The following is a 13,413-nucleotide window of genomic DNA, read 5'->3' on the forward strand; positions in this document are numbered from 1 at the left end:
AATTACAAAAATAAGTGAAAGTTATAAATAAATGCGTATATTTGAAATATACATATTATTTTCATATCACAAAATTCTTAAATTATTAACATATTTGTGAAGTAAAAAAATACTACCAATTAAAATGATAGTTCGGTGTTCATAACAACAAAATAATAACTGAAATAATAATCACTAGGTATTATAGTACTGTAAGTGAAAAAAGATGTGGCCTGTATCATCTTTATTTCTATTATTATTCGATAAATATTTAAATGATTTATTATAACAATAATCAGTACACATTAAAACGAAACTTAGTATAGAATTAAATTTAATATCCGTGTTGATTGTTTTATTAGTATGAAAATACAAACATAATGGTGTGGCATTCACGAATAATATAATATCTAAAATATAACAAAAACAGTCGTAATACAATAACTTTACGGAAAAGTATTAAGTCAATCAAAACATTTCTTACGATGTATTGTTCTCCGTTTATTTAGTGCTTTTAAAACTAAAAAGTTTGTTTATCTTTTGTATACTTTTTAACTCAACAAGTTTAACGTTTCGTTTCATCGGCAGTCGTAGTATACTATAATATCGTATATATAATACATAATAGGGTGTATTATAGTTCATGAAAATAAAATAAAAACCATTTACTTAAACACTTTCACATAATGCAACATCATAATTTATTATACATATTTAAATAAATACTTGTTTCAGACGAGTAGGTATATATTTATAACTCGGTACCTATCTTCGATAAATCACACCAAAGCATAATAATTTATATTATTTCGGATAAATGAAAAACTAATGTGCACGTATAACGTACAATATAAAACGACATGTAATAATGTGCGATATTATTAAAATATTGAATTTTTATCCGAAAGTGTAAATTAATTGTCTTGTCTTACGATGTGATGAGGTTTTTAAAACCACAGTCTTTCGTTTGATGTGGCGTAATGTAACAAGTCAAATTTGCCACTTTTCGATTATTGCGTTGTCTGGCGAAAAAAAATTAATATTTTCTGAGCAGCGTCTATTACCAAAATAATAAGTATTATAATAATAATGTGTGTTATGAAATATTGAAATCTGAAAAACGAATTACACATAATATGACCACGTGATATAGCCAATAATAATAATAACAATAATAAAACAGAAACTACTGTCTTACCTGCACTGCACCGTTCGTATAATGCAATAATTATTACTCTACTTAATAGTATAATAAAATATTATTAGAACTAAAACATTATAAGCACGTACAATATTGTATCGGATATATTATTTATTAATTTCTATTACTTTTTTTCTACAGATCAAGAACTTCTTGACACCACTGGAAATCATGGCGTCTCTCATAGCGGCTGTTGCTCACGATCTCGACCATCCCGGTGTCAATCAACCGTTTCTTATCGCGACCAGTAATCATTTGGCTACTCTTTACGAGGTGACCCATTATATTATAAAATACTATTTAAGAATTTTACGTTATACCTATTGGTGATATTTTCGTACAACTGAAAAACGATATTTCACGTCTGTAATATTGTATATCATCAACCCGTATGGTTTTCTGTTGTATTTATGTGCGTCAATTCAGAACACTTCAGTGCTGGAGAACCACCACTGGAGGTCGGCGATTGGCTGCCTGCTCGAAAGTCACGTAGCTGAGAAACTAAGCCCCATAAGACAAGACCTCGAGTCGCAGATAAGTTCACTGATCTTGGCCACGGATATTACAAGACAACCGGAATTCTTGAAGAAATTCAACGTGAGTTTCCCTGTAAAGGGGTGTGTGTGTGGTGGTGGGGGGGGGATTACAATAATTACAATATCTATTCCGGGTTAGAAATCCATTGGGTCCTATAGAACACCTGCAGACACTTAGTGGGCCACTGAAAACTATCATACTTAATCAACCCGTCTCACATAAAACATTTTTAATTACTACTTACGTATTTAGTTTTATAGTTTTGTACCATTTAAAATAAATTAATAAAAAATTAAAACTACCAAAATAGGTAATGATGTAACATTACAGTAAACACATAGTTATATATACAATTTTAAATAACTAAGATAGTATAAATTCGCCACAGCCATCGAAGTAAATTTATATTTTAAACGTAAGACACTAATATAAAATATTGTTACTTTACTCAAATAAGTCAAAAACAGCTAATATGAATTAATTGTTAAATATTATGATAACGAATAATGATATTAATTTACGATGATAATACCACGCATACCTTTTACTACATTGTATAGTTATTTGTTCGCAACTCTTATTTTCATTAATTTACAAACTTCATCATATTGTTATCAAATACCATTGGTATCTATAATACATTTATCATTTAGTAATTTTTTGTGACCTAAACATAGTTCATGTTATTTTTTGAAATTCTTTTGATCGTGTGCATTATGAAAATATTTTGTAGAAAGAGTTGGACCCTTAAAATGCCGTCCCCACCCCCTTAACCCGAACTTGTATGTGTGGTTATATTATTATATAGTGTCTATTTTTTGTATATAAAACACATTTGAAATGCACTGAAAATTTTTTTCATTTATGCGCTCTCGACTTTTCATGTTTAATTCATGAATTCCATTTCGAAAACGGGACGAAAAAAAACTTTTATTATTTTTTCCTACGATCTTTTTTGCCATAAAAATATTTAACATTCTCCGAGTATGAATATTTAATGTGCTTTTCTAGATGCATACATATAAGTACGATATACATAATAAACAATAAATATATGTTCTTGTTTTCAAATGTCTAACCGCAGCGTTGGTGTGATGCTAATACGTTTTGGTTGTGTCTATTATTATTGTACACTTCAAAGTTTTAATTTAAATGCAATGGTAGTTGTATAATCAATTGTATCTTTTATTAAACTATTTTTTTTTTATTGATTTATACTTCGAATATATTTCTCTAATACCTGGACAAACAACGACTTTTAGTTAATGAACCTATATTAGTTATATGTATTATTAATGTTACTGAATTAATACCAATATATTGTAGTATTGTACTCACCATCATATTATTTGCTCAAAAGTACTTTTCTAATGTAATACGATAAAAACAATGATTTAAGTATGTTAAGTGATCTAATCTTAGATCAATTATTGTGTCAGCTATCATTGGTTTACAAAAGGCAGTAGGATTTTATATTTGTATGTAAATTATGTTTTCGAAATCAATTGACTACCTATATATTATGTTTAATTTACAAATAAAGAATTCACCACTGCGAAAATACGACCTAACCATTAATGTGTACCTTGGTATCATATTTTGTTTTTAACCATTTTTTTTAATAACAAATTAAACAGAACTATCTGGAAAACGACGAGTTGGACATGAAGGACCCGGAGTTGCGGCACTTCATACTGCAGATAGCACTAAAGTGCGCTGACATATCGAACCCGTGCCGGCCGTGGGACGTGAGTCGCAAATGGAGCCTGAAGGTGTGTGACGAATTTTTCAGACAAGGCGATTATGAAAGGCAGTTGGGATTGCCGGTCACCGATATCTGCGATCGATACAACAATACAGTGCCAAAAATTCAAACAGGTACGTGACTTTTTTAATTCGCCGTCGTGTTCAAATCATTATATACGTACCCCCGTTAGACCGCATCTATAATACACAATAAACAAAATACTATAGAATATGTAGTTTGTATTATATTGTAGTCTATAAGCCCAAGATAAATTAACCATATTCTTATTTTTATTCAAATTCAAGATAATCCGACACAACGAGGACTTAATTGAAGAGAGCTAAATATAATGGCCACCGACCGAAAAATAAATGCGTTTAGTCTAAAAACAGCCATAGTGTCCATAGTGTCAACAGTATGTTTGTTTGTATAAATGCGCATGGAACGTATTTTTTTATTTTTTTTAACACACGATATATATTTTTGGTTTCATCTAAATAACCTATAACCTATAGATAGGATAAGCATATTTTAGTGTCTCTACTGCATTTGAGTATATTCGTGTATTATATTATATCGTCCAATTATTCACCCTTAATACGCACGTGTATAACGTTATACAGATAAATAAAAACCAGTATATTAACGAGTAATAAATGATTGTACACGCTATATTATTATGATGCCATTAAATTTAAATAAATTGGTGAATCAATACGTGGATTGATACATTTAGATTAGGTACTTATTATAGTTTTATTATAATATAGGTCTTAATATAAATTGACATAGGTAATGGAATAATGATAACAGTCTTTATGGAGTAAAATATAATTTTATGTTACAATGCATAATTTGACATTTTACACTAAAGTAAAGCACACCGTACTGTAATTGTATTAGTTTTGAAATTATTATTTGAATTTATATTTGTATATTATAATTGGTTTAGCCCGTAAATCAATTTGAGTATAGATTTTCGGAAAATATTGCCTATATATCCATAGTTTCTATATTGTAATAGACAATAGAAATATTTTTGAGTATTATAAAACCCTACTCATTTGTCAAAATCATTATACCTATTAAAGTTAATTTTATTCTTTTCATTAGTGTTCTTCAAGTTTATGGTGTTGCCGCTTTTCAATTTGTGGCACAAGTTTTTGGACACCAAGTTGTCGCACTCGATGATGGAAAACCTGAGGAAGAACCAACAACAGTGGGAAGAGCTCCGGGAGCGCGAGAGCTGCGACGAGCAGCAGCTGATTGCGGACGCCGACGACATGATGCTGGAACCGGAAAATGAACAGGACTCGCCACAGCAGCAGAACCGCCGGGGATCGCTTCCGGCCGTCGTGCTGGAGACCGTGGACAAGATGGGCCGTCGGCACTCGGTGCCACTGAACCTGGCCCGGGTCACCGGCCACGCGCTGCCGTGCACGATACTGCGCCGGGAAAGCTTGCAGGGCGCGCTGCCCTCGACGTTGCTGGTGCAAGTGGAAAACCGACGACGTTTCACGCTGGGCCAGATCCCGTACCTGGAAGAGGAGGAGGAGGGCCTGAGCATATCGGTGGGCTCGTCGAGGAGCAGCGGGCTGCAACGTTCGTCGGACGGTTGCGGCGGCAGTCATATGGACGACCGGCCGGTGAGCGCTGAGAACCTGATACCCGAACCCAGCATAGCGACCATTACCAATACGGCCGATGCCAGCCGGCTGTGCAACGTCATACACGGCGTCACGTCACCGGTCCTCGGGCACCAGGCGTCGTCCGGATGCTCCAGGGGCCTGACCAGGCAACAGACGTTCCCACCCATTCAGCCGTACGTCCGGGCCCGGTACCTGTCCACCGGCGGAGACACCGCTGCACCGTGTTCGTCGTCCAGCGGCGGCACGTCGGCAGTGTCCACGGCGTCCAGCCGGACCGGTTCGACCAGCAGCGAGGGTTGTCCGTCGGCGGGCGGCGGTGGTGGTGGTGGCCACGGCGCTGGAGGAAACGGCACGAAGCGAGACTCGATCCTGGACACTGACCGGGCGTTTAAGTTGGCCAGGTTTTCGTCCAACAAGGAGAAGGAAAACGTCGACCCGACAGCACGGACCAACGCGGAAATCAGGCGTAACAGCAATCACATGAACCAGGTTAGTTTTTTTTTTTATCATAATCGTTTTTTAAGTTTTTCATTTTTATGAATAACAGCTTATATTTTTATTTAATATTCCTTAGCAGAATATTTTACTGAGAATTTCAATTACATCAACATTGAATTTCGAACGATTAGTTAATTCGTAATAGATACTATAAGTAGATATTTTAAGTATAGATGAGTGGTCCAACATGTTGAGTGGTACTCCTGAACCGCTTGTACAAACTTCAAATGGGTGCTCCAAAAATGGTGTCCCGCTATTCCATACTCTCCCATAATTTAAATACCTATTTATAACCAATTATAACTACTTAGATGAATCGATTTTTTACATTGAAATTTTCAAATAAATATTTTGCTTTAAGGTTAATATATTACGACATAAATTAGCATAATTTATTATTTTATACTGACTTCAAATTACGTAAACACTTTTCAATAATATGATTCTTCACATTCATAAGAACCACCTTGTGTAATATATTTTCTGGTTATTTATATAATGAACTTTAGTGTATTGTCATCGACCTCTAATTATATTATTTTCAATTTCCGTGATTGGCTTGTAATCGTTGATTTTTATGTTTAATGTTTAATTCCTCATTTTAGCCGATTTGTACAACGGTCTTAACTAAAAACATGATTGCATACCATCACTCAAAAAGTTATTTATGAATTTGATTTACATGTACATTGTACACACAATGATAAATATTGAAAAAGTAAAATGCAAAGTCAGCTACTTATTTGTGAACAAACAAATAATGTTACTTTTGTTAGTAAGTTTTTTATTACATTGTTTTTCGTAAGAATATATTAGAACCAATTTGTTTTGGCCTTGTAAATATTATCAGATAAAGATTTTGTTGCAGATTATAGACTATAGCATTGGACTTAATTTTCAGGTGGTGGTCACTTTTTGACAATTTAATTTCTTAGGTCCTATAATAGGTTCTTCTTCCGGTGCGACACTCGACGATTTTCCCTTTTACAATTATAACTGATGACTTAATTTTTGTACACAGTATTATTGTCTACGGATATTTATTTACTGTCTCAACATAGTACTGTCACGTACTTTATATTATTATTTTGTTATGTAGGTATATAAATAATTTAATTTTTTGTAAATCCCTAAAGTACCCACGCACATTAATATAATTCTTGATCGTCGTGCACCCCGAATAATCCACTGTATTTATCACGAATCCTGAAGTTGTGTGAATACCAGTTCGAAATAATATCGCCGTGGTTTATGTCCACCAATTTTGTTTGTGCCCTCGAACCCCAATTTATCCGTAGATACACGACCAGTGATGGTCCACAGTGTAGACTCTACACCAGCCTAATATCAATCTGAACGCGTATATAAATTATAAACTGTCTTTTTTACCGAACAGATTTTGACAAGACGCCGAGGTTCAGCACCGGTTGGCGCTGGAAACGGTGACGGTACGGGACACCCGACACCCGGCAAGGGCCAAGAAGCGACCATTCCAAGGCGCGGGTCTGTGCCATCAGATTTTTCCAAACAGAGTAAACAAATTTTATTCGTATTTTAAGAAATTGTATTTTTTTTTTTTTTCAATTACTTTTATTAATTTTTTTATAACATTTTACATTAATTTTTTTTTTTTAATTTTCTTTTTTAACATTTTTACCATAATTGTTTTATTCGTGAATGACCGCAGTCACAGCGCTTTTATGTCAACGTACTTGTGCACTTGTGGTTAATGCATGGCTTTCTATCGCAGGTGCCCTTTTTAAGGTGGTGGCCACAGGGCCACTGAGCACAAATAGCCCGAAGCAAGGCGCGAGACGTTCATCGCTACCGTATGATTCCAATATTGGATTATCGAGCTCGCCTCTTGTTTCTCCTTCCCGGCCAGGTGAGACGATCATCGATTATTAGAAAGAAAAGAAAAATCATCCACACACTATCATATTATTAGCATATAACAATACACTCGAAATTGCCTATAACAACATAATATGAATTATATATGGGTTTTTGTCAGTCAATACGCTTTGCTTTTTAATGACATATTAACAATTTATATAAGTTAATCTTAGACTGTTCTTTATTACTGTATTTATTTTTGCTTATTTAGCAATTTTCGTATTTTTTTTTTTATATCGATGAATTTAATTATATCGTTGAACCAAATGAACTGCTGTCGTTAACTCAATTCGTATTAACTAGAAAAATTTAATTTAAATTTCTATTGTTCTCTTAAAAATTGAGTACACCTAAACATAAATAACTAATATTTTCAAATTTGCGATGGAAAGAATTTCATTACCAGTGGTTAATTATTTAAATTTGTTATAAATGATTCTGTCTCGTTTCTCATTTGTTCGCTTTTAATAACCATCAATTTGATCGATCAGATGAAATAGAAATAATAATAACAATACTATTTAAGTGAATAGCATGGGTGGTATTATTTGATTGTAATTATTCACGTTCTTAGATAATTATTATATAGAATTATAGATCGTTTATATTATGACACGTAATACGTATTATGGACAGTTTCGAAACGATTCTTTAAGATAGTCCAGTAACAATTTCGTTGAAAATTTTCAATTCCTTTTTTTGTTGTTTTGTTTTTGTTTTTTTAAGGCTGAAAGTTTTAACATCAGTTTTGAAGGTAATAAAAAAATGGTTTTTTAAAAGCGAAATGCAGTGGTTGTACAATAATATACAATGACTGCGTTTATAATTTGTATTCTACCTAGTTGTATTATATATGTATACATAGATGTGGCGTATTTGTGAATGGGGGAGTCCCCCTGCAACCGAAAATGTATGTATAATTGCCTAAATTTCGGTGAATTTTATATTTTGATCATAAAAGTTTAGAGCTGTTAAATATTTATCAATCAATATACCTGTCCGTGAATGATATTATAAATATGTATCTAATATATCATTCAAAATCAAAAACATAAAATAAATATTTGTTTAATTTTGTAAAATATTTAAATAGTAATTAGTACCTACCTATAGGAAAATTTTAAAAAGTCTGGGTTGCCAAATTTCTCTCGAGATCAGGAATCTTAGGGATTGTAAGATGTAATTTCCACTTCCCCCCCCCCTCCAATAAAAAATCCAAATCTCAAATACGCAACGATACAATTATTACGATATTGTTATGTTGTTTTGCCGCGCCCGTGATTGGTCTGCGACAATTTGTATAAAACTTGCGATTGGGTGGCGTGATTACAGAGCGAAGAGGTTCGGACGGAAGCCGCCCGGGTAGCCGAAGACGGCGCAGAAAGTCAATGAAGCGACGGAGCTCCGGCGGACCGGACGTGTTGCTGTCCACCGGCCAGTCGATGGACTCGTTCCTGGCGCACCGCCGCGGTTCCTTGCCCGTCGAAATACTTGCCACGTCCTTCTCGGGTAAATAATGTACCTATAGGATATGACTACAGAAATGACAACTGTCGTGACATTCGAAACTATTTCGAATGATTGAAAAGCATTTTTCTTTTCTTCGCTCAAAAAGACGATAATTAATAATTACACTATTATCGCGGATTCTTCGTTTAAATTACTATATAATATAAGTAGTGTCGTATACGCAGAAATCATATTAATACAACCACCGCCTACGATATGATAATTTTTCTCCGGTTTACGACTCCGCGTTTTATTATATTATAAACTAATGCGCGTCAGTTGCACTTTTCGAGAAATCTACAATAAGTATCATGGAAAACCTTCGTTCGCGCAGTCCTCGTAGAGAACTTTTTCTCTGTTCTGTTCTCCATACCCGCGATCGTTGATCGTTTTCTACCCTTCATGATCGGCACAATGGTAAATTGCACGTTTTGCAAAAAGCGTAAGTCTTAAACTATCGTACGTTTAGTTTTTTTTATGCGTATTTACTATTTATGCACTGCGTACAGTGTACCCGGTTCGTTTTAATTTAAATTGTTTACACTGTACAGTGGTCAAACGGAGGGGAAGCCGGTGATGAGGGAGATAGATCAACCCCATGACCTATTTTTCAATATTTATAATCACTTAGATATAGGTTTTAAAAGGTAACTAGAAATTGTATTTTTAATCATCAAATAGCGTATGTAAAATAATCAGCCACCCTCCTCCCTTTTGACAAAATCATTTGACCGCCACAGCCCCGATAAAATATACAATATGTAATACCAATTAAAATCAATTGTAATAATATCCATGTCATTATTGTAACGTAGAACTTATTTTCTTTCAGGGCCACATTGAGAAAAATGATCATCGAATTTTCGCATCGTAGACTGACAAAATGAATACAAGATATTTGGACTATATAAATATGCAAGTCGGCGGTAGCGATAATATTCGCACGAAATTCTCGAAACATTGTATTATTACCTATATATAATACGCTAATTATTGACAAACGGAACATAAATAATTTATGGTCTTCCCAGCGCAGTACTGTTGAACAAACAAAAAAAAAAAAAAAAAATAACCAATAATGGAATCTATTGATTTATTTATTTTCATTGACCAAATCTCGACGCTTATGGTTCATTTTTGATTTTCGGTATCTATAAGCTTAACACTTCTAAATATTAATATTAAATGTAAATATAAAACATATTATCCACCTATTGAGACGAATCGCAATGGGATATATATTATACTATGTATGGTCACTTTACAGTTTATTTTAAACCGTTTTCCACTTATTTCTAACTGTGTATATGTGGTACATATCATGCATTTGTGTCGACCATCTTTGCCTTTTTTACAACTATTATTATTAGTCTAAGCTTAATTGGGCATGCCGCCTACCCGTGCGAACCTGTGTCGCTCAGTTTACCCTATACGATAACATTCTGCAGGGTCTGTTACATATTTTAAGTGTTCGGGCCTCGATCCATCCACATAAAATAATATGTCGTGTTCGGTGCTCCGCTCTATAATACATGTTAAGTCCGATTTAATAGGGGGAAAAAAATGTTTCCGATACATAAAATATGCTTCCACGATCATAATATGATAAACGAAAATAAAATATGATTTCGAGTCACATTAATACGATGGACTGCGTTAAACAATGTGTGGTCCACAGTTAGTAGGCATACGATAATCTGTGCAGATAACTATTATTGTATGACATCAAGTACTTTATGCTGTTCAAATGTAGTTTGTATATTTTTTTCTTCATTCTTCATCTTATTCTTCTTCTTCTTGTTTTTTTATTATTATTATTATTATTATTATATATTTTTTTTTTAATAAGTATAACGAAAAATCACTGCCATTGTACTGATATTCTTCATTATAATATTACAATTTTTGCGAATTGCGCTATGCTTTAGTTTGGTAATGTTATTTTTGAGTTACTAATATTTAGATAATCATTTTTAAGTGTTTCTTTGGTTAAAATAATCCTCTTTGATTGATGTTTACTTCTCTGTTATAAGTGCCAAATATGAGATAATATTGAAAAAATAACTTCCGTATTTTTAAAATTCCATTGAAGGTACAATAACTTTAAAAATTGAACAAAACTATGCTACAACCTGTATCTTAATCAAAAAAATATGGTTTCTCTCTAGTCAAACGCAATAAGTTTCTTATTAGCATTTTTATAACTACAATCGACGAATCTCTTTGGTCGTACCTACTTAACAACAAAAACTAACCGTTGCTTAAAATTCTTCCATTCGTAAAAATATATAATCATATAATAATCAAGTCTAAAGATATATATAATAATGATCTGCTCCATTTAACGGGAAAATTATGTAAATTATTATTAATTCGGACGTGTTTATTTATTTATAATATTAATTGAAAAATAATTTAAACAACTGAACTATTATTAATTTTATTTCTAAGTTTATTATTATAATTATGGAAAAGTGTGTATCTATTATAATCTTGATGTACATTGTATATTCTAAACAGAAATAAGTATACACATACACGTTATAATAATATTTTCTTCATTTATTTGAATTTATTTAAACCTTATTTAACAGATAACGTGAATAGTTTTATTTGTAGAATGATTTTATTTTATTTTGATAATTACTTTTTTTTTCATAAGTATTTTCAATAAAATAAAAAATATCATTATCATTATCATTATTATTATTATTATTTTGCTAATTAAAAGCTTAATTTAGATGCTAAACAATTAGCTAAATTTGACATGCGCTTTTTTTTGCTAACTTCTGGGGATTTAACACACGGAAAATCTGTGTAATACTTTTGTGAACGTGTAACTTAATCTCAGTATTTTCTATAATAATAATAATGATAATAATTATGTCTTAAAAACGCACATCACACATTTTGTTTTTAAAACTAACATTAATTCTTATTATTGTTAAAAAAAATATTTTTATTTTTGTCATAATTTATGTTATAGGTTAATAGGTGAATGTATTTTGTGTTGACTTGTTTTTCGTTTGTAATTTCTGGTTAATTTTTTTTTTCTTTTTCCTTTTATTTTTTATTTTTAATTCTTCTAATTTAATTAAATAGGTACTCCTAACAAAATTATATAAATACCTTATGACTATCATAATATTATTATACTTAATCATAATATTATATACTGTAAAATAATATTGTGGCTGACAAACAAATACATTTTTTTTTATCGGACATCAGTACCTATACATTATTATTGTTATTATTATTGTACCATGGTGATAACACTACGGTTATTACGAAATATAATATTATAATCTTCCCAATACTGTTTCCAAAAAAATGTGTGACAATTAAAAAAAAATAGCGTACCTATTATAATGAAATAGCATTTTCATTATCAAATAATATTGTATTGTATGTTCTAAAACGTAATGATTTCTATAATAAAAGTATATCGTTAATGACTATTGGAATGATGTTATGTTTATTTCGAAAAAAATGTGTTATTGTTTTAATACTATTATAATATTATAATTTATAATCTATAGTCACTCCATAACACGCGGTATTATTGACGACAGCAGTCATGTTTCTTAGCATCGAATGACTGGGCTACCATCAGTGGCATATTTACGGGGGTTGATCTCGGTATTTAATAATTTTAATAATAATGAAATTAAAATTGTTAACTTAAAATGACTTAATATTTACGCCGTCGGTAATCTTCATACTATTGAACGTATAAAGTATTACACCATTAAATGTTCTGTACAAATACATCAATATATTGTTCAAAGGTTGTATTGAACCAACAACGTCATAGGAACTGATCTTTTCCAGTGAATCCACCACTATCCAGTGTTCAAATATTTGCATTTCGTTCTCATACCGTAAGACTCGACAAACATGGTAGGTACTATACACCTGTTGTATAATATTCTTTTCGACAGTCATTATATAGGTCGGTACTGCAGCCCAGACATCGGTAACTAAATCAAATATTTACAACGAACATTTCTGAAATGAAAGGTAATTGATCTCTCATTATGTATAATTGTTGGCCAGCGTTGAGACGAAAAGAAAAAAGGAGTATATAACGGAAAAAATTGATATAGCGTTGACACAATTTTTGCGAAATGAATTGTCGTCTCACCATGCCAGCAAAACAACAATGTACCCAACAACAAAATATTTTAAACACTTAAAAGTGTTGTTTTTCTTAAAGCGTTGAATATCGTACTATAGAATGGGACTTTCAAAATATAAATTCGTATATTGTTGGTGGCCGCTATGAACTGTAATAAATATAAATAAAGACCATAACATAATAATATAACGACGAGAGCGGTGCGCCTTTGAAGTCTATAGCCACATCGTTGCGCATTATCATAGTTGTATTATGA

General features: G+C 32.2%; 1 protein-coding gene across 5 annotated transcripts in view; it reads left to right on the plus strand.

Moving 5' to 3' along the window:
* Window positions 1-12,483, plus strand: part of LOC132948206 (high affinity cAMP-specific 3',5'-cyclic phosphodiesterase 7A-like) — a 128,154-nt gene extending 115,671 nt beyond the window's left edge. For 4 of the 5 annotated variants that reach the window (XM_061018581.1, XM_061018582.1, XM_061018580.1 and 1 more), the window contains 8 exons: window positions 1,322-1,453; window positions 1,607-1,777; window positions 3,355-3,595; window positions 4,578-5,602; window positions 7,008-7,143; window positions 7,362-7,496; window positions 8,840-9,016; window positions 9,849-12,483. In XM_061018581.1, coding sequence (XP_060874564.1) covers window positions 1,322-1,453; window positions 1,607-1,777; window positions 3,355-3,595; window positions 4,578-5,602; window positions 7,008-7,143; window positions 7,362-7,496; window positions 8,840-9,016; window positions 9,849-9,859 — 2,028 coding nt within the window. In that variant the 3' untranslated portion in view covers window positions 9,860-12,483. The remainder of the gene's footprint in view (window positions 1-1,321; window positions 1,454-1,606; window positions 1,778-3,354; window positions 3,596-4,577; window positions 5,603-7,007; window positions 7,144-7,361; window positions 7,497-8,839; window positions 9,017-9,848) is intronic. The other variant, XM_061018584.1, reaches the window with a different exon arrangement.
* The last annotated feature ends 930 nt before the right edge of the window (window positions 12,484-13,413 follow it).

Source organism: Metopolophium dirhodum, chromosome 7 (assembly GCF_019925205.1).
Source record: "Metopolophium dirhodum isolate CAU chromosome 7, ASM1992520v1, whole genome shotgun sequence".
Lineage (NCBI taxonomy): Eukaryota > Metazoa > Arthropoda > Insecta > Hemiptera > Aphididae > Metopolophium > Metopolophium dirhodum.